At 45.7% G+C, this 21,329-nt stretch overlaps 2 protein-coding genes across 4 annotated transcripts in view; one reads left to right on the plus strand and one right to left on the minus strand.

The window, feature by feature from the left end:
- On the plus strand, positions 1 to 16,456 carry LOC142066494 (putative glutamate receptor). The gene is made up of 11 exons (XM_075113940.1): positions 1 to 90; positions 2,284 to 2,391; positions 6,097 to 6,128; positions 8,539 to 8,598; positions 9,404 to 9,583; positions 10,469 to 10,695; positions 11,529 to 11,626; positions 12,177 to 12,394; positions 12,953 to 13,178; positions 13,814 to 14,061; positions 14,617 to 16,456. Exons 2-11 carry the CDS (start codon positions 2,319 to 2,321, stop codon positions 14,716 to 14,718), a joined length of 1,464 nt encoding a protein of 487 aa, XP_074970041.1. The 5' UTR covers positions 1 to 90; positions 2,284 to 2,318; the 3' UTR covers positions 14,719 to 16,456.
- The window catches only part of PANK4 (pantothenate kinase 4 (inactive)), a 26,685-nt gene continuing 19,757 nt past the window's right edge, over positions 14,402 to 21,329 (minus strand). The window contains exons 14-20 of one of the 3 annotated variants that reach the window (XR_012663723.1): positions 20,606 to 20,661; positions 19,985 to 20,034; positions 19,094 to 19,186; positions 18,490 to 18,597; positions 17,988 to 18,088; positions 17,442 to 17,510; positions 16,446 to 16,862 (exon numbers count right to left, since the gene is read on the minus strand). Coding sequence is in view for 2 of the 3 variants with exons in the window: in XM_075113938.1 (XP_074970039.1) it covers positions 16,649 to 16,862; positions 17,442 to 17,510; positions 17,988 to 18,088; positions 18,490 to 18,597; positions 19,985 to 20,034; positions 20,606 to 20,661 (598 nt within the window). In the remaining variant the exon portion in view is untranslated. Of the gene's footprint in view, positions 16,863 to 17,441; positions 17,511 to 17,987; positions 18,089 to 18,487; positions 18,598 to 19,093; positions 19,187 to 19,984; positions 20,035 to 20,605; positions 20,662 to 21,329 lie in introns of those variants that run through there. The other 2 variants (XM_075113938.1, XM_075113939.1) reach the window with 2 other exon arrangements.

Raw genomic sequence — 21,329 nt, forward strand, 5'->3', positions numbered from 1 at the left:
AGTGTTCCAGCAGTTTCATTGTGCCTGTTCATCGAGGGGCTTCTGCTAGTACCCAGTCAAACGGAACTAGGAGAGGCTAAAGGAATTGCTGTAAGTGAGATACTGCCTTCAATCACTGCTGTTCTTGTTCTAGATGACAAGGATCAGAGCCTGTGCAACAGGCTGTCTCCTTCCTAGCTGGCGGTTGCTCATCTTTTCCACTGCTCTTTTAATACTGATGCCTTCCTTCAGCACTGTGCACAGAAGACTGGTTGAGGAGTAGTGTCGTGGTTTTGGTTTACATTTTGAAAGCCTGAAAACCTTCTGAGGAGTGAAAGCTGATTCTAGCAAAGTAACTTTTTAATTTAGTTTGTTTTGCTGTAAAGCCAGCATGAGGAAACTTGGTAGCACCTCCTCAGGTAGATGGTGAATGGATATTGCAATGGTTAACTTAAGCAGTGTGTAAGGAACTCTTCGCATGCTGGAAGGCACTAAACCCCTCTGCCCTCCCGTTATTCTCTCTCTGACTGATTCCATTTGTCCTTAAATGATTCTAGTACTAAATCTGAGCTGTGGAAGTGTATTAGCCTTTGCAAAAATTCTTTTTTGTTCATATTTACGCTCCATTTGTTGCTTTAGACAGTCAGCAGCCAGTGTGTTGACAACTCCTCCTTTTCAAGGTGATGCAAGCAATATATTTATTACCAGCTCTGATTAGCGCTTTTTTTTTTTTTAAAGCTTGAAATAAAAGATCATTTTGTAGTATGTGCCAAATTGTAAGGAAAAATTAGCAGTAATTTACAGGTTAAATCTACCAGGAAAAATTCAGTTCTTCACTGGCTCATCCTGAAGACTACTGCTACTTTTCCTTTATGTGCCCTGGTGGGTGATTTAGCTCTTCAGTTCATGTGCTGCTCTGGCAACAGCTGACAGTATTCAACAATTACTCTTTAGAAAACGTAGGCTCATCCATAACTGAAATGTCAGCCCTCTCCTTTGATCCTTTCGCAAGGATCAAAATATTCCCGTTTTGAAGTAATTTTTACAACAACAAAAAAAAGACGACGTTTAAATTTAACCCAGAAAGAATTTTCTGTGTAAATTTTATTCACCTCTTTTATTAAGTGAAGAATGTAGAGAAAATGAGCGAGGGAAACCACTGAGCTGTACCATCAAGGGTTTTCACAGGAGCATGGGTTTGGGGAAAATTTAATAAAAGTTGATGAGGTAAGATTCACTGAAGCCAGTGTTTTCTGAGCATCAGCCAGAACCAAGTAATACCATATGTGGGATATTTTTGCCTATGTAGTCTCCTAAATGGCAAGTTTTCTTGGGCAATTTTAGTACGATTTTTGTAGTTGCTGGGGTAGTGGTGCCCTGAACCTTGTTTGACACTAAATCAAAAATATTGCAGCAGCTTGGGACTTGACATAACCTGGCATTGACTGTTTTTCGTAGTTCTGTTGGTGTTTTACAATGACAAATGTACAATTATTTCAAGCCATGGGGAGATTTTGATGCAGAATTAAAAATGAAAAAAGTTACTAAAATATGCTGGGTTTCACCCTCCCCTCCCCACCCACCCACCCTTTTTTTTTCCTTGTTCGGTTAAGAGTAGGAGGTTAAGACAAAAGAGGACTTCAGAAGCCATTTCTTACATCTTTTGATGCAGGGCGAAACAGCTCTGTTTCAGATTGTTTTGGTGCAAATGAAATAAACGCCTTTGCTTTCTGCAACCCGAATGGAAAGTGAAGTTAAGGTTTTGCTTTTAAGCCCCCCAAAATGAGAACCTCCTCAAGGAGGTTGTTTTATTAGTGCCTCCACTGGCTACTAAAATTGCTTTAATAGCACCTTCCTATTTCTCAGAGCATAAGGGCCTAGTCAGGAGCCGTCCGCTTCAGTTGCTGCCTCTCCTTTCCCTGCAAACCCGTGGGTGGGTGCCTCGTCCAGCCCCTCGTTACTGCACAGACCTACAGCGGCCTCTCTCCAGAGCCTGCACACTGCTAGTGGCATGCCTCTCCTTTGTGCAGAGCCAACTGGAAGAGGAACAGTGCAACAACCAGTGGATAAATCCACTTTATAGGGTGGTCATATCCTTTTTGCTGCAGCGAAGTGTTCACCAGCATCTTCTCTTTAGTGTTTGATACGGCTGGTCCCAGAAGTGACTGTGTTTTCACCTGGAGACCTTTGTTTCAGTTGGGACTCTTCAGAATGAGGTGCAGAAAATCCAGGACACACTGATTTTAACCCAGCAATGAGGAACTGTAAAACCAGCTTTAACTACTTGCCTTTCATCTCTAGCAGGAAGTTTCCTTTAGAAAGTAGATATTTCTGCTCCAATGGACAAAGGTCTTCACTTCATGTTCTGTGTGATCGCAATCGTGCTGCTCCTGAGAGAATCAAGCCAAACAGGTGAGAAAAATGATCCAAAAATGCTGGCTGCATCCAAATCTGGTTTTGTTCTTCATGGGGTGTTAATTATTTCAGTCTTTAGCTGCTAATGCTTACAGGATTTTGTCTTAATCTAAGAATTTGCTTTCGAGTTGGTTGTTAAGACCTCAGCAGGGCCTACCTTCTCGTTACACCTTGTGATTGTGACTTTATCGTGTTATGAGTGCTGTTACTAAGTGTCTTTGCTATAGTTGTAAATTAGATGACAGAGATGAGAGAAGCAGAAAAAGCCTAGGAAAAAGGGTAGTTAGGAGTCCTTGAACACCGTTATTGTGGTTAAAGCTGCACTCTGAGTCTGTGGTCCCTTGAATTGCAGATACACTGATTAGCTTGTTCTTCTGTGAATAACGTTTCTTGTTTAGCCCCTCTGCTCATGGCACGTTTTGGGAAGAAGAAGGGATTTAGTGCATTGAAGTTGTCAGCTCTGTGAGTCCCCAGACTTCTGTAGGCAAAGGGTAACACTACAGCCCCCCTGAAGTTCCTCAGGGACAGTAGTAGGAGCCTGCCAGGGACTTCTGCACAGTGATCAGCCAGTTGGATCACACTTCGCTCTCGGTTTGAGGAGCTGGGGAGCTTGCTTTTGCAACTGAACAATGAAAGCTATTGTTTTGATCCTGTTGTGGCTTTTTGGTGTTCCACGCCTGGAGTGCAAACTCAGGCTAAGGAGTAGCTTGACCTTGCAAAATTACTGAGAGATAAAAATTGGCTCTGTTTTGAGGGATGGGAGAGCAACGTCACTTCCTCTGCTCTCCCTCCTGTCCATCCCACAGCCCAGTCTCCTGTCTGTCCAGAGCTGGTATGTGCATAGCTATGGTAGCAGCAGTTCACTCAGGTTGCAGTTACTTCAGCCCTTTGCTTCTGTGAGGATGGTCAAATTCTCTCACACTGACAATTCTCTCACCCTGAATGTCCCAGTGTACTCCAAAACTGTAATCCACCTCGCCTGTCGCCTCTTCTTTTAGTTCAGCTGTCTCTCCTGGTCACAAGCTGCAAAAGGGGGAATGCTGGCAAGGACTCAAAGGCAAGGGTGCTAGCCTAGAGAGGGAGGATGGGGTAGAAAACTGGGGTGAGGTAGCCAGTTCTTAACAGTGCTACAAGCTTTTTCAACACGACCCAGCGCACAATGTGCACTCACAGCCCAGAAAGCCAACCATATCCTGGGCCACATCAAAAGCGCCTTGGCCAGCAGGGTGAGGGAGGCAATTCTCCCCCTCTGCTCCGCTCCCGTGAGACCCCCCCTGCAGAGTGCTGCATCCAGCTCTGGGCCTCCAACTTAAGGAGGACACAGACCTGCTGGAGCGAGTCCAGAGGAGGGCCACGAAGATGATCCAAGGGCTGGAGCACCTCTCCTATGAGGACAGGCTGAGAGAGTTGGGGTTGTTCAGCGTGGGGAAGAGAAGGCTCCAGGGAGACCTTAGAGCAGCCTTCCAGTACCTGAAGGGGGCCTACAAGAAAGCTGGAGAGGGACTTTTTACAAGGGCATATAGTGATAGTAAAAGGGGTAATGGCTTCACACTGAAAGAGGGCAGATTTAGGTTAGATAAAAGGAAGAAATTCTGCACTCTGAGGGTGGTGAGGCACTGGCACAGGCTGCCCAGAGCAGCTGTGGATGCCCCATCCCTGGCAGTGCTCAAGGCCAGGTTGGACGGGGCTTTGAGCAACCTGCTCTGGTGAAGGTGTCCCTGCCCATGGCAGGGGGGTGGATCTAGAGGATCTTTAGGGTCGCTTCCAACCCAAACCATTCTGTGATTTTAGGATTGAAGGTAAGGGGGAGGTCATCTCCTCTTAGAAGGCTGGGCATGCTCAGAGTGGAAGGGGTACAGACAAGGCTGATTTTTGCAACCACAGTTATTTCCTGCAGCCACCAGCCTTTGGGGAACAAGAGTGCAGGGATGAGCCCCTTTTCTTTGTCTCATGTTTTTGTAGACGCTCACAAAGGATTCTCACAATGAGCACTTGGCTTCTGAGAAGTGTCACTGCAATGAACTTCAAGTTAGTGCTGCAACTTGATTACTTCTGGTCCTTTCAGGAGTCCTTACAATGGAGCTTTGAACAGCTGCATCCAGTGCCACTGTGGGGGAGCTGAAGCCCTCAGTACAGACTGTTTTCTTCCAAGAAACCCTAGCAGGTCTTCAAAAAGGAGCCTCAAAAAGCTTTTACTGGCTTTAATGAGTTTCTAAAGGGAGACAAGAGAACTCCTTTGTGATGATTTCCAGCTCCCATGGAGAACTGTAGTGGAGAGGGAAAAAGCAGGTTTTGTTTTACAATAATGTAGAGTTCAGTACAAGGCCAGAAAATGCAAAACCAAAGAATAAATAATACATAATGAATGAATATCTTGTTATGTTTGATGAAAAACTCACAGCTTTTGCTTGAAAGAGTAAAAACAGCCTAAATTTTTTGTTTTATTTTGAGGGATTTTTGGCTTCTGCACTGTGAATTCTTTGATTCCGAGGAGCAACGCTGCACACATTCTAGAGAAAACATCCTGGGCAATTAATGAGTCATATAGTGACACAATTGTGGTTTTAGTTCAGCATCTCAGTCATTGTGGTTTAGTTCTCTTGCAGATAGGGTGGGATTGAGGTATTCTCTTGAGTGTTATGAAAAGGGAAGCTGTGGATCAAATAATATAACAGGACTTGCTAAAAGTCCCAGAGCAGAGCAGAGAGCAGAACCCAGCAGCATGATTAACCTCTGTGATGGTACTTTTATGGGTGCATCCTGGTGTTTTTACCAGAGGGGAGTATCATTAGCTTTGTTTTACAAATGGGAAACTGAGGCATAGGAAGGAGAAGTAATACAGAAAAGGTCAGTAGCGGATTTGACAGTTTGATATTTGGCATTCACTCCAGGGCAGTCTACAGGGTTGCGCTGGCTCTCATCTCCCTTAAACTCTCCGTCAGTTGTATGTACTTCCCTCACTCCCTGTTCCTTGATGGGATACAGGGAACGGGAACACAGAGCAGGCGTCCTGGTCCCTCTTTCTTTAGCGCTGTCACTGTTGGTCCCTGGTTTTGGTCGTGGCCCTTTTGGAGGTTTTAATTTTCACAGTAATGAAAAGTCAGGGTGCTTATAATTTGAGGGGGGATGGAGCAGGACGTGGTGGGAAGGGTTTCTACCCCAGTGGTTGCAACCCCTTTGGCTGCTTTGACGGTAGGAACCTATCATTAGTACGGGAAGGGAAGAATAAGAAAACCTGGTGTCTTGCAACTTAATGGTGATGAACTTTTGGTTGTTACAGGGTTTTATTTAGGCATATAGATCAGGTTTTGTCGGAGTTAGGGGGAAATCTTAGTCGTGTGAAGTAGCAAGAGAGCTGGCTTTTCACCTTGACAGTGACAGCAATACAGAAATAAGGCAATGGATTCTGCAGAATCCATTCCTCAGTGTGTGACAGCCATGATCATTAGGTTACAGTCAGAACCTTCCGCAGCCTGAATCTGGCTGTGTCTATTTCTGCTCCTGTTTGGGTCACGCTGATACTGTGCTGTGACTGAGGAAACAGAACTGCTGCAAGTCAGCTGCGCTGCGAGCTTGTGAGGCGAGGATAATCATTCTGTTTGTTTAAGTGCAATATGAAATGCAGGTATGAAACTTCACTTTTAAGGAGCTGTAAATATGAGCCCTGCAAGAAGTTGATTTTGTTGGCTTTATTTTTTTCAGGAACTGCAAGGAGTGATGGTGCTGTGAGTAAGGTATGTTTAAGCTGATTGGTGCAGAGCTACCAATGAAGGCATATGTGAAAAAGGTCTTAACTTTTAAATCCAGGATGTGAAGAGTTATTATTTTAAATATACTTTTCGTGGCTAGTGATGGCCATTTCTAATGCTGTCCGTGTGTCTATGCTTTGTTTTTACACAATCTTTGGTCCAGACTTCAATATTCAATGATGCCCCAGGGAATAATCTGCCTATAGCCCTGTCTTTATGGCTTATAGAATTTAAACCTCAGAATTATTGCCTCACTTATGATCTTTATAAACTTCTTAACATCGAAGAAAGTTCAGACACATACGAACATGCAGAGATACCTTTATTAGTTCTTAAGATTTATGTTTCATTTCTAAAAGTTTGCACTTAACATTAAAAGGGTCTGTGCAAGATGTAATTCTTCAGGCTTTAGAAGAACGATGGCAAATGTCACTAAAAATCAAACCTGCTAGAACATGTATATAGTCACATAGTGCAGGACAGTGCTTGTCCTAAAGCCATTCCAATCAAAAAGGATGGGAGAGTTGGTTATGGTACCACTGGGAAATGAAATTAATTGTCCAAATGGCACATGTGGAGGCAGAACTTGTGTCACCTGAATCTCAGCTCATTTCTCAAGCTCAAAGCATGCTGGATGCCCGTTGTGTGCAAAAAAGAGACCTTTTGGGAAACTCATGGAATTTCAATCAGTTTCAATTAGCATAAACTTCCAATTGTTGATTCTAGCATTGAGAAATAAACACAAGATAAAATATACTCCAGAGAAACACATCTCAGCTCCCCTCTCGTCCTCCCCTCTTCTGGTCTCCAGTCCCCTCACTGCACACATTTTACCCTCGGCCCCTGTGGTGAGGCGTCAGAGCAGCACGGGAGATTGGGGCCAGTGTTCTGTGGTTCCTGCTCAGTTGCTGCTGTGCAGGTTCCTCCAGGGACTGCAGCCCCGCTACAGCTGTGCCTCCTTCCACATCTCCTCTCTGTCCCTCCTTGCGGTGGCTCTTGTGCTTCTGCTCATGCGTGGGGCGGCTCTTCTTTGGCCTTTCTCCCAATCTCCTCTCCCTCCTGCTCCGGGAGCTTTCTTCTTTCTCCTTTGCCCCTGCTAGGGCAACTCTCCTGACCTGACCTTGTCTCTCATCCAGCAGTTACCACCCTTTTTTAAAGAAGTTTTTGCATAGGCACCATGAACTTTTTTGGTTCGTTCAGTTCTGGTGCATTGCGGGTCTGTTTTGTCCATTTCTAAGCCAGCTTGAACTGGCCGTGCCCAGCGCTGGGCAGCTCGTGAGCTCCCGCAGAGGTCACCCCATGCCACCCCTCCCACCCTCCTGCTACCAGGACCCTGTGACTTTGCCCAGTAAAATACTCTTCTGGTATATTTACAAGAATTGTAGTATGTTGTTGAGATTTTTTTAAGAACCACTTTGAAACCTTTGATAACTACTGGCGAAGCCAAGCGAGTGGGATAGGTCAGGATTTTTTTGTATTTTGTTTTATTCACCCTCTTGTTCTGTAGGCATAAATATTTTGAACAGACCTGAAAAGAAATGTGACTTTTTCTGCTTTGGTCTAAGAGCAAATTTTAGCTTATCTGACAACAGCAGCATTGCTTCCCAAACACTCTGTGTTGGGTAACTTCTGATCACAGTTTCAAAGACAAGGCTCATCCCTCGAATCCTTTTATTGCAAAGGGAGAATTGAAACAAGATCATTCAGCTCCTGGAAGAACTGCAGCTTCTTTTGCAGGTCTTGTACTGCATATATATATATATATATATGTGCATACATATATGTACATATACATGCTCTCTCACACTCTAGCAAAATTAGTGTGTTATTAGAAGAATGAGATACACTTAAGACCAACAAATCCTACAGAATTAGACTGTGTTACTGGCAAAAACTTGAATTGTTCTGAAGTTCTGATCAGAAATCGTGTTGAGTTGCATGACTCTAAGGTTGGAAGATGCACTCTAGGATCCAGCGTTCTGCGCAGAAAAGAATCCACGTTTCCTCTCAGGTTTCCTACTGTTCTGTGTCTCCTGCAATTGCTCTCTAATGAGACCTTAATTGCCCGCTGTTTTACCGGCAACATGAATTGCTTTCTTTGGAAGACCGTATGCACTGTGTACCTGAAGAATTGTGACAACATTTAAAGTGGTTTTGATTCGGACAAATTATGCCGACAACACGCAGTAAAGTGAAATGCTTGTGATTTTATTGATTACGGTGAGGGAACGGTGGTGGTGAGATTGCTGCAGTGTCCAGGGGCAGATTTCTAGCTGGTTTAACACATGTCCACACCCCTGCACCCTCCCCGAGTCATAATGTACACTCTAGATAGGTGGAGCCATGTCAGGGACTTTAAAATCCAATTATTTCTTCTTCATTTTTTGATTTGCAGGGCACTGACTCAAGGGGACCAGGAGAGGGTCTTCCAACTTTGACTGTCACAACTATCCTGGTAAGGCACAGGACAATAAGACACAACACTGGGAGACAGCTGGAATTACATGTTGCCTTTTTTTTTAACACCCATATATTTGCAGGTGCTTTTTTGGGCTGTCCTTGACACTGATACCCCTGTTCATCGCAGGCAGTGTTTCTGGAGCACTGGCTCCAAGGTGTACAGGTGCAAGCTGCCTGTAGTTTGCAATGGGAGGGTTCCAGGGCTACCAAAGTCAGCCCGCAAACGGACGGGCATACGCTGCTGTAACTGACGGCTCTGTGAAGACGGCCAGGCCTCTTCACTCTGTTTAGCTACGTCTAAGTGTTGCCATGTTACCTACATGTTGTTTCTGTCCTGCAGTGGAAATATGTACAGACCACATGTGTGCAGGGATTAAAAACAGGCTATAAAAAACAAAAAACGCATTACCACATGCTGCAGGCAAGCAGGACTATTCAGAAGAAGTTGCAGCAGGACATTTTCTGATTCTGATGTCAGGTCCTGCACCAGCATGTGACCCTCCTCTGACGCTTTGATGGGCCAAATGAAATGTGTTTGGACTTCTAGGCTAAGATCAGCGCTTACTTCGGTGGCACCGGTGGCTTGCAGCACGCAGCTGTCCTGCCGGAGCTGTAGTCCGTGACTGGTGGTGGCACACAACTCCAGTGAATATGTTTAGAGTTTGGAAACATTGTCCCCCCATAGTGTGGACAGAGGTCTTCAGGGAGGGTTTGCAAAAAAAAAAAAAAGGTTTAACTCACAATGAGTTGCAGAGCAGATGTGGGAGCATGTAATTGTGTATTTTTCTCTCAATATGCAGGAAGACCCTTATGTCATGGTGAGAAGTGCAGAACTGGAGGGATACTGCATTGACCTGCTGAAAGCGCTTGCTGCAATGCTTCACTTCAGCTACAAGGTGAAGGTGGTGGGAGATGGGCAGTATGGCGCTGTCTCTTCCAACGGGAACTGGACAGGCATGATTGGCGAGATTTTGAGACAGGTAATTTTCAATTTATATTTTTGACGAAGTGCAGCTCTAGAAGGAAAGACCAGTGCTAGCAGCTCTTGGACTTCATTAGAGTTTGCTCAGGGACTGAGCAACTTGGAGTCATTCTGCCTGTTGTATAGAACTGAGGAATAGCAAGACTTGGAGTTGGTTTTGTCCTGCAGATACAGAAACTGAGGAACAAGGAGACAATGGCCATAGCAGGAAATCACCGAGAGCACCAAGGCATGCTTGGTGCAGGGCTTGCCATGTCTCAGAGGCTACTCGGTGTTTCTTTGTAGTCTGAGAGACTGTGCGGACACCTTAGCTCACTAACGAAACAAAGATAATGGCTTTAAGGGGAACTTACCTTGAACTTAACCACTAGGTGAAATGGGTCTCTTTGAGACCGGTAATCCCTTAGGCTCTTCAAGGAGATGCTTGAACGCACATCTTACCCTATCATGTGCCATTCCCTCTGGCTAGATTTCTGTCATCTGTCAGTAACACTGGAATTAAACCTTCTTTGCTCCTCTGAACTCAGTACTGTGACCAGCTGTCAGCAGATGCTGCAGCCAGAAAAAGAAAGGAACATGCCTTCTGTTTTTGGTAAACAGAACCACTGTGGTTCATGGTGCGCAGCCTCAGCTTGTGCGTGATGCTCTCGCAGGAAACCAGAAGCCCCAGATACCAACCAGCATCCCACTATCAACAATGCAAAATGGAAAACTCTCCTATTTCTTGGAGCTCACCGTCGCAGTCTGTTGCTCTCTGTTGACAGAGGGAAGTGATTTGCTGTGTAAATTTATGCCCGCTCACCTTGGGAAGCATTCTGTTTGAGTGACAGAGATCTTCAGGTAGTTTGGATGGTTGATTATTTTTTTTATCTCCATCTTACAGGAAGCAGACATTGCAGTGGCTCCACTGACAGTCACGTCAGCAAGGGAAGAGGTGGTCTCCTTCACCACCCCGTTCCTGCAGACCGGGATTGGAATCTTGCTTCGAAAAGACACGGTCTCTCAGGAGATGTCTTTCTTCCACTTCCTGGCTCCTTTCAGTAAGGAGACCTGGACTGGCCTTTTATTTGCTTATGTGCTGACATGCTTCTGCCTCTTTCTTGTTGCCAGGTATAAATGAATTTTTTTCACAGACTTTGTTCAAGTCAACTGCTTTCTCAGCTATGAAAAGATCTTGGTTCTAAAGAAAGGTCCAGGGTGCATTTTGCTTTGAGGAACCTTCAGTGCAGGTCCAGAACTAGGGCTAATAAAGCGTAAGGCATGTCAGATTAAGACAGCATTAAGAGTAGGATGTCCCCAGGAAGAGCACCATATCTCTTGATGTGGATTACCCAGGGTTACTAAAAGGACTGTGTGTTTGTATTTCAGCTCTTCTTTCTCACTTGTATCAGAGTTTGTTCTGAACTACGACCATGCACAGACTATGTGCAGGTCGCTGTGTCCTGCACTGACTTGTGGAAGAGATCCTGCCACCAGTCCACCCCTTCCCAGGGGACTCAGCTTTCTCCCCCTTTCTCGATGAGGCTGCACCAAGGCCCCTCGCAGCTGCAGTCTGGAACAGAAGCTCTATTGCTGCTTTTCTAGTTTTACACATAATCTTTATAGGTAAGGATTTGCTCCAAGGAGCAGCCTTCAGTCTGATATTAGGGGACAGAGCCAGTATTGCCACTTAGGTGTGCCAGGGAGACCGGATTATCCCATGGCTCAGGAAGAAAATGTCCGGCAAACCTGTGACAGGACCCCTGAGCCATCACTGTTGCAAACTACTTGAGCCATTGTGCTGGAGTACTTTCCTCTGCACTGGTTAAACTGGAACTCAAGGGAAGGAGGAGCTACCATGGAAGGAAAGGGTGTTTCCAGGCTATTGGCACTGCTGCAGTCACACTGCAGGATTATTTGTACTTTTTCTCCCTGAGTATCTGGCTTTATCCTGTATTTCCCAGACTCAGCCCCTGTGAATGGAATGAGCCAAAGAATGAAGAGAACCACTTTACCTTCTTAAATAGCCTCTGGTTTGGAGCAGGAGCACTTGCGCTGCAAGGTGAGCTGGGAGGGCTGCGACTGGGGAGCTCTGGGAGCAGGATGGGTTTTTAAGCTGGTCCTATCTCCAGCTCTCATCTGCCTGTGACACGGGCGTGCTAGCCTGCTGAGGGAGAAGATGTTCCGACAGGGACGCCAGGCAATGCTGAAACTCCCGGTTTGGGGAGTTTTGATTACAGACTTGTTGGAATTGTACAGATGGCTGGCTTCACTTGAGGAATGCGCCTTTTCTGCTGTAAGAGTTGCCCTAGGGAATGCCAAGCCAGCCATTGCACTGGGCTTTGCAGAATGGAGTGTGTGGTTGGCTTTGGCCACTGATGTTCCCTCAGCTCTGCACTGCACACAGTACTGATGCAGTTCGAACCAGCCATAGTAGGTCTTTTCAGGCTTGTGCATTAAGTAGCTGCAGGGCAAGTTTTGCAGTCTGGCAAAGTTGTTATTACAGTTATTTCAAAGGAAGTCTTTAACTCAGGCTCATGGATGTAATGCGCTCTGGCTCTTTCTCACTGTACGTCACCTCCCATACGTTTTATTGGCTTCTGGTCATGCAGGTGTCACCCCTCGGCCCAAAGCGCTCTCTGTGCGGGTCATCGCTGCCGTCTGGTGGCTCTTCACCATCGCCTTGCTGGCTGCCTACATCGCCAACTTCACCGCTCTGCTGAGCTCTGGCAGCGAGCAGCTCCCAATCCAGACTTTTGAAGATCTTGTGAAGCAAAGAAAGCTTGAGTTTGGGACACTGGAAGGCTCCTCTACTTTCTACTTCTTCAAGGTGCAGAGAATCTAATTGTGCACACACGCGTGCCGTAGAACTGCTAAGCTGGGACCACGTTGACTAGCTCATGCCTGATGGTCCTTACGCCACCCTTGTCACTGGGCTCCATCAGTTTTCCTGTAATATGTCAGATAATGTGATTGGTGTCTGTTGTTCGCTTCTTCCACATTTTCTTCAGAGAGAAAAGCATGCAAAGAGCTACATTTTTATAGTGTATTCTATTCCAAGAAAGTGGTGCTAGTCTGCAGGGTTATCCTTGCGCACCTTGAACATGAAGACTGACGTAGGCAGTTTCTGGATACGTGAACTGGATGCCTGCAGAGGTTGTTTTGGGAGTGGGTGGCAAATATTGAATACTTACATCCCTGTAGCACCGTGCATTAGAGAGGAAACCTGTGCTAGCCGAACGCTGGTTTTCAGTACAGAGGGTTCAAAGGGCAGTGGTTTGAAGTACTCCTATTTTCCAAATTGTTTTGCAACCATTGCATGTTATATGCAGATTTTTCAGATGATTGTTTTACACTTCAGTTTGACTCTTGGATTTTTGGGCTGCAGAACTCCAAGAATCCCATCCATCAGATGATCTATGAATATATGGACAAGAGACGAGACCACGTTTTAGTCAAAACATACCAGGAAGCAGTTCAGCGTGTGATGGAATCAAACTATGCCTTCATTGGTGAATCAATCTCTCAGGACCTTGCAGCTGCCAGGCACTGCAATTTGATCAGAGCCCCTGAAGTTATTGGAGCCAGAGGATTCGGCATTGCCACCTCCCAGGGTTAGTCACTGAGCACCACCTGCGTCCCACTTCTCCACTGGGGTTTCATGGGGCTGAAGTAGCAGGTGGACAGAGCAAAAAGCCGGGCACAGCCACCTCCTGAAACTTGCAGGCATTTTCTGCACTGACACTAATAACGTGGTATAAACAAATGGGTGACCCTGCTACGCAATGCTTTCATTCTGTAGATGAATTACCACTAGCACTCGCCAACTCTTACTTGGAACTGTAATGTGCAAAAAGTTCCAAGTCTCGGGGGTGTCACTGGCTCCTGGGGGGTTCTGGGGGGTTGTTTTGGTTTTGCCTCGGTCCCGGTAACGCCGAGCCCCCCATGCAGTTAGCAGGGCAGCCAGCTTGCTCCGTTGTGGAGCGCGACTGCTTGTATTTCTCAGATTGACTCTGTCACTACTCTGCAAGCGTTACCGTACCTCTGTGGGTAGGACAGGCCTGGCTGGTATCTGAGAAAAGCACTTGGCTCAATCTGTTGCATTCTGTTTGCAGAATGAGTCCCTGGCAGTCGGGAAGCAGCACCCGGCTCACCCTGCGCGGTCGTATAGCAGCGGATTGCTTAGAAACGTTATCGTGGCTGTGATCTCTCCCATGCTCTTCTCTCCCTCTCTTTTTACTGCTGCCAGCATCCCCGTGGACTAAGCAGCTCTCGATTGCTGTCCTCAAACTCCGTGAATCAGGTGATCTTGACTACTTGCGTAACAAGTGGTGGGAGACCAGCTGCCTTCACCAAAGTAGAGACAGATGGAGTCCTCTGCAGCCCCAGGCTCTGGGTGGGCTCTTTCTTACTCTTGCAATTGGCCTTGCCCTGGGAGTGATTGCAGCTGTGGTGGAGCTGTCAAATAAGAGCAGACACGCTGCTGGACATGTCAAGGTAGGTGATGGTTATTATCTCCCTCCCCGCTTCCCCGTATCCCTCCCGTTCAGCACGGACAAGCTGGGCATGTGCCAGCAGCGCTGGATTCCCACAGGGATCTTGCTTTGTCTAAGCAAAGTGGTGCGGTGTGGCGAGGGGGGAAGACATGCTGTGTACTTACTCTTCAAAGCTCTGAAATGTCATAGCTTGGGCTGTGGGATAGTTTTGTAGCCAGAACAGGGTAACAATAATAAAATAACACCACCCCATCCCCCCTGATATTAAGTAGAACCATATTCCGTGATTCCTCGGCAGCCAAACTGCATTCCAATACGCTGAGCGTGTACAGAGGACAGTAAATCGTCAATAACAAGTTTATTCTCAAGTATGGCTATTCTTCAGTCATTTGACAAGCAGGAAAACACATGTGAATGAAACTGCACTAGTATCGGACCGCGCACCTCGGCCTCCCTGCTCTCCACCCATTCCGGCGATGGGCTGCGCACGCTGAAAAGGTGGATTCCGTGACACAGAACAGCTCACCCCCTTGTTTCCCCCCCTTTTCTTTTCCAGAAATCGTGTTGCTCTGTTTTCACAGAAGAAATGTGCACTCGTCTACGTATAAAAGAAAATACAAGACAAAGCCAGGAGACTTCAGGGAGGGCTAATGCTTAGGAATTTTTTGCTTGAGGAATGGGCATGTAGTAGGTTTATACCATATATATTTCATAGGAACTACATCACTGTAGAAAGATGTTTTTCTGCAAGTCTAGAGTGTTAGTTTTCTAACACAAACACACACCAAGAGCACTTCTGGAGCTGGATACGGAAGAAAACTAAGTGGCTTGGAAGAATTTAAATTGATAAGGGATAGAGTGTAAGTGTTAAAAATAAGGGAGGTTAACAACTTGGTAAAATAAGGTTGAGATGGATAAGATGGTGGATCCATAGTTAGTCGAGAAGTTTACTGTGTAAGTACATGAACTGCCCGTAGGAGTAAGTGACTTGGGCTAGGTTAATATGAAGCCTCTGCTTATTAATTCCAGTATGAGGTACAATCTTGCCAATTAAAGCTCTCTTCTGACTGCTCTGATCAGGAACAACTGCTTCTTAAACATTAGTTATAGATAGACTGCACGCCTCCCCTCATCTAAGCAGAAGATGCTGGTCACTGGGGAGGTCATTTCTGAACCACAAACGACAGCATTGTTGCATAAACCCCCAAAATGCAGGCCTTGACTTAACCGCGCTCCCTGCGGTGGCCCCAGACTGAGAACGGGAGGCCACGCACCTACGGAACCACCAGACTGAGGAAATGCAAGACATGGCTTGTCCTTTGCCAGGTTCCCATCACAGGATAAGTTTCCCCGTTTAGCTCTAGAGGATTTGTCCTAGCTGACCTGATCGAGAAGTACTTCGGAAGGAGCGCGATGCCTGCAACCCAGCAGCAGGAGGGCGTGAAGTTTGGCAACCAGTCAGTGAAAGCACAAGTTCCCAGGCAAGGGCGAGGCAGCGAGCAGTGGCTGTGTGCGGTATTCGCGTGCTCTCAAAGAAGAATCTGTGAAATTCATGGGGAACAATTATCTCGGTTGCGTATTAAATAGTTTTCTAATTGAGCCGGTTTTCATTTCAGAGCTGGGCTGACTGATGCATGCGGGCGCTGGGTGGCAAAGTCATGGTTAAAGCACGCCACTCACGTACTGCATGTTTGATGGAGGGAAAAAAAATAAGCAAATTCAGTTACTTGGAAATGGCTTTAACTGCACTGTGCGAGCAAAGAGCCTAATTCTTATCAGTCCCAGCATTAAATAACTGACGGCAACAGAAACTAACATGCCTGTGACAGGACAGTAGCTGTGTGCTCCTGAACAAAGTGCTACACGCTCGCTTTGGGGGTAACTTAGTGAGACTCAACTGCCAACTCCTGCGAAGTAATTCAGCGTAGGTGCGGAATTCCCCTCCCAGCCAACCGGTAACAAGAACAAGCAGTGAAAGCAACAGGCGTTATGAGTTCTTCCACCTGTCGGTGAGCCGGAGCTGGCCAGTTGGCCGCTACGCGCTCCCGGAGCCTGGCAGCTCTGTCCTAAACACAGCGTAAGCGACGTTTGTTAGGTTAGAAGGTGGATCGGTCCTTCGATGAAATTCACTGCAAGAGCATGAAACAATTTAGGTAAGTTTAAAAGCTGACATGGAAAATGCAGTGTCAGATTCACTCAGCACTTTAAAAACTATTTGGTACGTGCCGTGTCGTTGCTGGCAGAGTAGGCAGAGATGTATAAAAAAAGGTTTCATTGACATTTAAATATATTTCTATATGAATGTCTCACAGAACAAAAAAATAAAGTCTTTTCATCACAAATACTGCATCATTAAAATAAACACTTACCAAAATAAACAATGAGTGATATACATATATATATTTGAGTGTGTATACTATAGAGTGGATCATATTGTTGCTTTTTAAGTCACAAAAGCACAATATAAATACGGAATTTCCTGTGAACTCTTTTTCCCTGTTATAATAAAAATACATTCTTTACAGTTAAAGTAAAACTAGTGCAAGTCCGTTCCGCGGCTCCTGTTCACCCACTCGACCAGATCCATATCATTTACATGGCACTTCATACTTAAAAATGACGCTGAAAATTTTCCCTCCGAGACGATCGGCAAGCCAGGAGTTTTTGATAACAGCGAGCTTGAGGCTCTCACACTTCAAAGCCGCGTAGTAATTCGTGTGGATGGCACGACCCATGCCTTCGATGATCACCAAGTCCGTCTTCCGTTCTCTGACCAGCACAGCCAAACCTTTATCCAGCCGGCTGAAATGAGAGGGCTGGTTTAGAAACAGTCGTCCTTATACACCCCGCGAGTAAAGCCAGGCTCTACGGGCTTTATCATTTACACAAAATGTGGCGGGATACGGAATTTCGGATGGAATTATTGCTGCCAATAAACAGGAACACTTGAAATCAAAGGAAATGAGATGGAAATGTAGTTTTAAAAGCTTCACTAAAAGCATGCAGAATTGGGATTTCCCAGAAAACACAGGTAAGTTCTGCCTCCAGCACAGAGACGTCATTAAAAACTGACAGGTTAACAGCATGAAGTGCTTCTCATAGTCAAGCAGATTTCTTGGTCACACGCAGGATTTTACATCATCCATAACTTAGGCTGACAACGGGTCGCTGCTGAACACAACCGTGACTGATAAATACGATGGCCAACAACTAGGAAGGCTTGGTCAGTGCTACAAGTCCGTAAAGCCAGACTAAGCAACCCTTAATGCTTTTGTGAAAGTGATTCGTAGCAGGAGGGGGCGGCTGAGCTACTCCAGAGCTAAGGCTCTGCACAGCCCACAGCTGGGGGGCACGCAGCGGCGTGGTTCTTCGCCAACATACCTTAGATCCAGACATGGGGAACTCGAGCCTGTCTGAACCAACAGCAGCTTCTCTTCCCTCAGGGCAGATCTTTATTTAAAAAAAGACAACGACAAAAATGTTAAACAGCTACTTGACCAGGGCCACGCAGCTCCGGCAATCAGCCAGACGACAACTAGCTAAGCCTTCTTTTCCTGCTAGGACTTCACCAAGAAACACAATGTTTCCTTGAGCAAAAGGATTACTTAGTCACCTCTGTATCCGCCGCTGGGGATACTCTGTATGTGAAATACATTTATTTTCCTCCACTCTTTTTAACACAGAAAATTTATGTTTTAGTAGCTTGAGTGCTTATCAGCAAAGACATAGACAAGAAATGTAATTAAGGTGTTCGAGAAAGATCTGATTTGTCAATTTTTCACCTTTGTGAAAGTAAATGATCTACCTTAGCTTACTTCCAGGTTCCAGATTTCAGACACTAATAAACACAGTTAAATATGAACTAGGACCTTGCTTTTTCCTTCTGCACATTGTATGACAGGTAACGAAGGCTGGTTCCACGCTTACTGAATCACTGGATCCATCGCTGCTATCCGTTCCGTGACAATCAAGGACTCACTGTAGGTGACATCATTTAGGGCAGGGCCAGAGTTACAAGCCAGTATAACCTGAGGTGCAGAGGTCAGAAGAGGTCACCGATTAGTGCAGTCCACAGGTGGTGTCAGAGCTGCTGCTTTGTTTAAAAATCACCATTGCCTGACTGGTTTCACAAACGAGGAGAGAGGCTGGGCCCCCGCCCTCATTTTCCCTCAGTTAACCAGCTATTTTCGGGCTTTTAGCACTTCAGACCCTTGTTCAGCAAACTGAGGTCTGACTGCGGCCCCCTTTGCTTTGCTGCCTTCCGCAGTCTACATAAAGTTAGACTTGGGCGTTGCAAGGATTGGGATTATTTCTAGTTTGGGCGTTAGGCGCCGGTCTGGGGAAGCGCGCTCCTGGTGGGTGGTTAGCGAGCCTTTCGCCGATGAGCAGAGCTCTGTGACACAGCGAATGCACGCTGCAAACCACTTACCTCTGTCCCTCTAGAAAGGAGCTCTCTGACAAAAGGGAAGACTCCCAAAATTATGTCTATTCCACTGTTATCTGCGAAAATTAAGGCACATTTATGAGGGGGACCCTCCTGTAAGAGAAAACCAATGTATTCAGGATTGAGTTCACAATTCATTTCAGTGAATAGCTTGTGTTATTTAGAACTACTCGCTTTAAGCCCCCACATTTTATACCCTTAAATGATTGGCATTTTTGGTTATCTAGTAGCAGCATAACAGCACCTATCCTTGACCTTAGGAGAAATCGGTTTCCCTAACGCTGTCTTTGCGTGGTTGTTTAAAACAACCTTTAATTGACATGACTCTGTTTGAGAGCGGTCTTTCAAACACTCTTAATAAACCCTAAACCTGCCGAGTACAGCCATGCCTAACTCCAGCAGCTCCAAACAGGCGCCTCCCTCAGCGGCTTCCGAGCGGCGGCCGTTCGGCTGTGCCCCTCCTGCTGGGAGCGGGATGGCGGCGAGCGGGTTCTCACGCTGTGCAGCTGGGGAATACTGGTCTCTAACAGGGAGGCAGCAGCAGGGGCAGCTGCCTCCATGAGCGCGTTGGTTATCAGGATAAACCTACCTTTGTGGCTGTTTTAAGCTAGCATGCTGTAGGGTGAAGAGGATTCCCTTCTGCCAGGAAAGGGCAGGATGGACTGCTGGGGGCAGTGACATCCTAAAATGAAAAGATATTTCCTATTCTCCATTAACCTTTTCACTTGTTCTGATGTTATGAAACATAGTTCACTCCAGTTCATACCAGTAGAATTTTTTACAGTGAACAATGCTTAATGCCGAGTAAAAAATTGTGAGGACAGCACTTGAAGTTCCTTCAGCCTCACTGTTTTGTGAGATTAGCTAATACTTTTGTTTTAAGCTGTAATACACGATGATTTGCAATAGTCTACTCATACCACACCTGGCTATCATTTCCAACACAGAGATTTACACAGAAAACCGAAAGCTTTTCAATTAACCTTGGTTAAATAGTAATAGAGGTCACATGGGGCAAAAGGAGCTTTGCTAATTAACATGTTATTTACTTTCAGCAAGCTCCTAAATTGATGTCATTTTTCAACTGGCTGGTCAAGGTAGAGGAACAATCCAAGCTCTACATTTGGGTGCAAGTTGTGAAAATTCTGTGTCTAATTGTAGAGAAATAGGGGCCCTGATAAAGGAGGGATGCGACGTGGTTACTCTGGAGCAGCTCTGAAAGCAGCTGGGTTCCAAATGCTGCCGTTCCTGAAGGAATTCAGCTAAGAAGCCTGGTAAGTCATGAAGTGTCAGACTAATTCCTTTCCTTCCTTTCTTTATGGTAAGGCTGCTGAATTACTGATACTGTGTTACCAGAGTTTCTTTGGAGTTGTCTGAACAGATTTCTTTTAAATCCGTTAAAAAAACCCCAAGTTTAATACAGTGATTTTACGATTAATGTATTTAATTGCTCGATGGTTAGTAAGTCATGGAGCCGTACCTTCAGTCGCTCTAGCCACTGACTGTAGGAGTCTTCCAACCAGGGACGTTCTGTATCACAGACAAAATCACGTTAGCATTTCTTCTGGGCAAACAGCAATTCTGTACATTATGAAAAGCAGGAGGTGTCTCTTTACAGGTGCTTCAGCATTAAAGCATTTGAGCTCAGGTTTTCATTGTTAAACGTGTAGATTCAAAGAGTTCCTGAGCTCTTGACTATGGGAGTAGCTCGGTTACAGCAGTAACCGTACCGTTTCTTATGAAACGGAGTTTTTATAAGAAAGCAATGGAATCATGTAACTCGTCCTAGGGTGGATGGTGCTGCGTGCCCCAGGACACTTATCTGCTTGACAGGACTAGAACAGATATGAAAAATAGCGTGGGCAAGGCAGGCTGAGTATCTGTGTGGCTAAGGCTTCTGCTCAAGGAGAGAAGCATTCAGATTTCAGTTCCTTTGGAACGCAAACAGGAACATCCCACCGAGCCTCTGCAGCCCGTACTTCAGCTGACCCTAGCAAGTACGAACGATGTCATCTGGGCAGCAGACTTGCCACAACGAACACGCTCACACTCATACTGACACAACACCCGGTTCCAACCACCACCGCAGATCTCCCTATACCTTGTAGCTTTGACTTGGCTTCTTCAAATCCAAATTGTGGTTCAGACTCCAGAACACTGTATCAGAAGAGAAATAAAGGGTGCGCAGTTAAGCAACTTCATCTCACATAAATATAATTCAAGCATTTCTTTAGCAGGCCGTCAGAAATTTCGTTGCATTGCTTATAATGGGGAGTGTGGAAAGCGCCAACAACCGAGGAACGGGTACTTTGTGCTTATGTTAAAAACAAAAGGCTCAGATGTACATTAAATTAGAGCTCTTACGCTAAGAGAAGCGGGCTTCAGCAATCTACAAACGCTTGCAGGCACCAGACCGCAGGCAAAAAAGGTATCTTTTGGTCAGCAGACCACCGTAAAATGTAGTCGTGATCTAAAATATCTGCATGGTAGAACAGTGTTTTACAAAGTCTAATTTGAAGACTGGCCTACAAAAGTTCTTTAAAGTTGTACCTTTGTGGGAGAAAAAGGAATTAAAATAACCAGATACAGGCTGTAAAGGCTCCGGCTATTGGCTATATGTGAAGTAGCCCCGAACACTCGTGATGAGGATTTACCTAACGAGGTGGCTAGATTCTAAGCTGTCAGTTAAAGCATTGCACCACGTGGGGAATGCTTGCCGCAAGTCTCCTAAAGTTCTTAAATCTAGTACTAAGTGACATTTAACTTGTCCGTAGCTCTTGGTTCCTTCCTTAAAAAGGACGAGAGCCACACTAACGCGGGTGGCG

This window comes from Phalacrocorax aristotelis, chromosome 19, assembly GCF_949628215.1.
Source record: "Phalacrocorax aristotelis chromosome 19, bGulAri2.1, whole genome shotgun sequence".
Classification (NCBI taxonomy): Eukaryota; Metazoa; Chordata; class Aves; order Suliformes; family Phalacrocoracidae; genus Phalacrocorax; species Phalacrocorax aristotelis.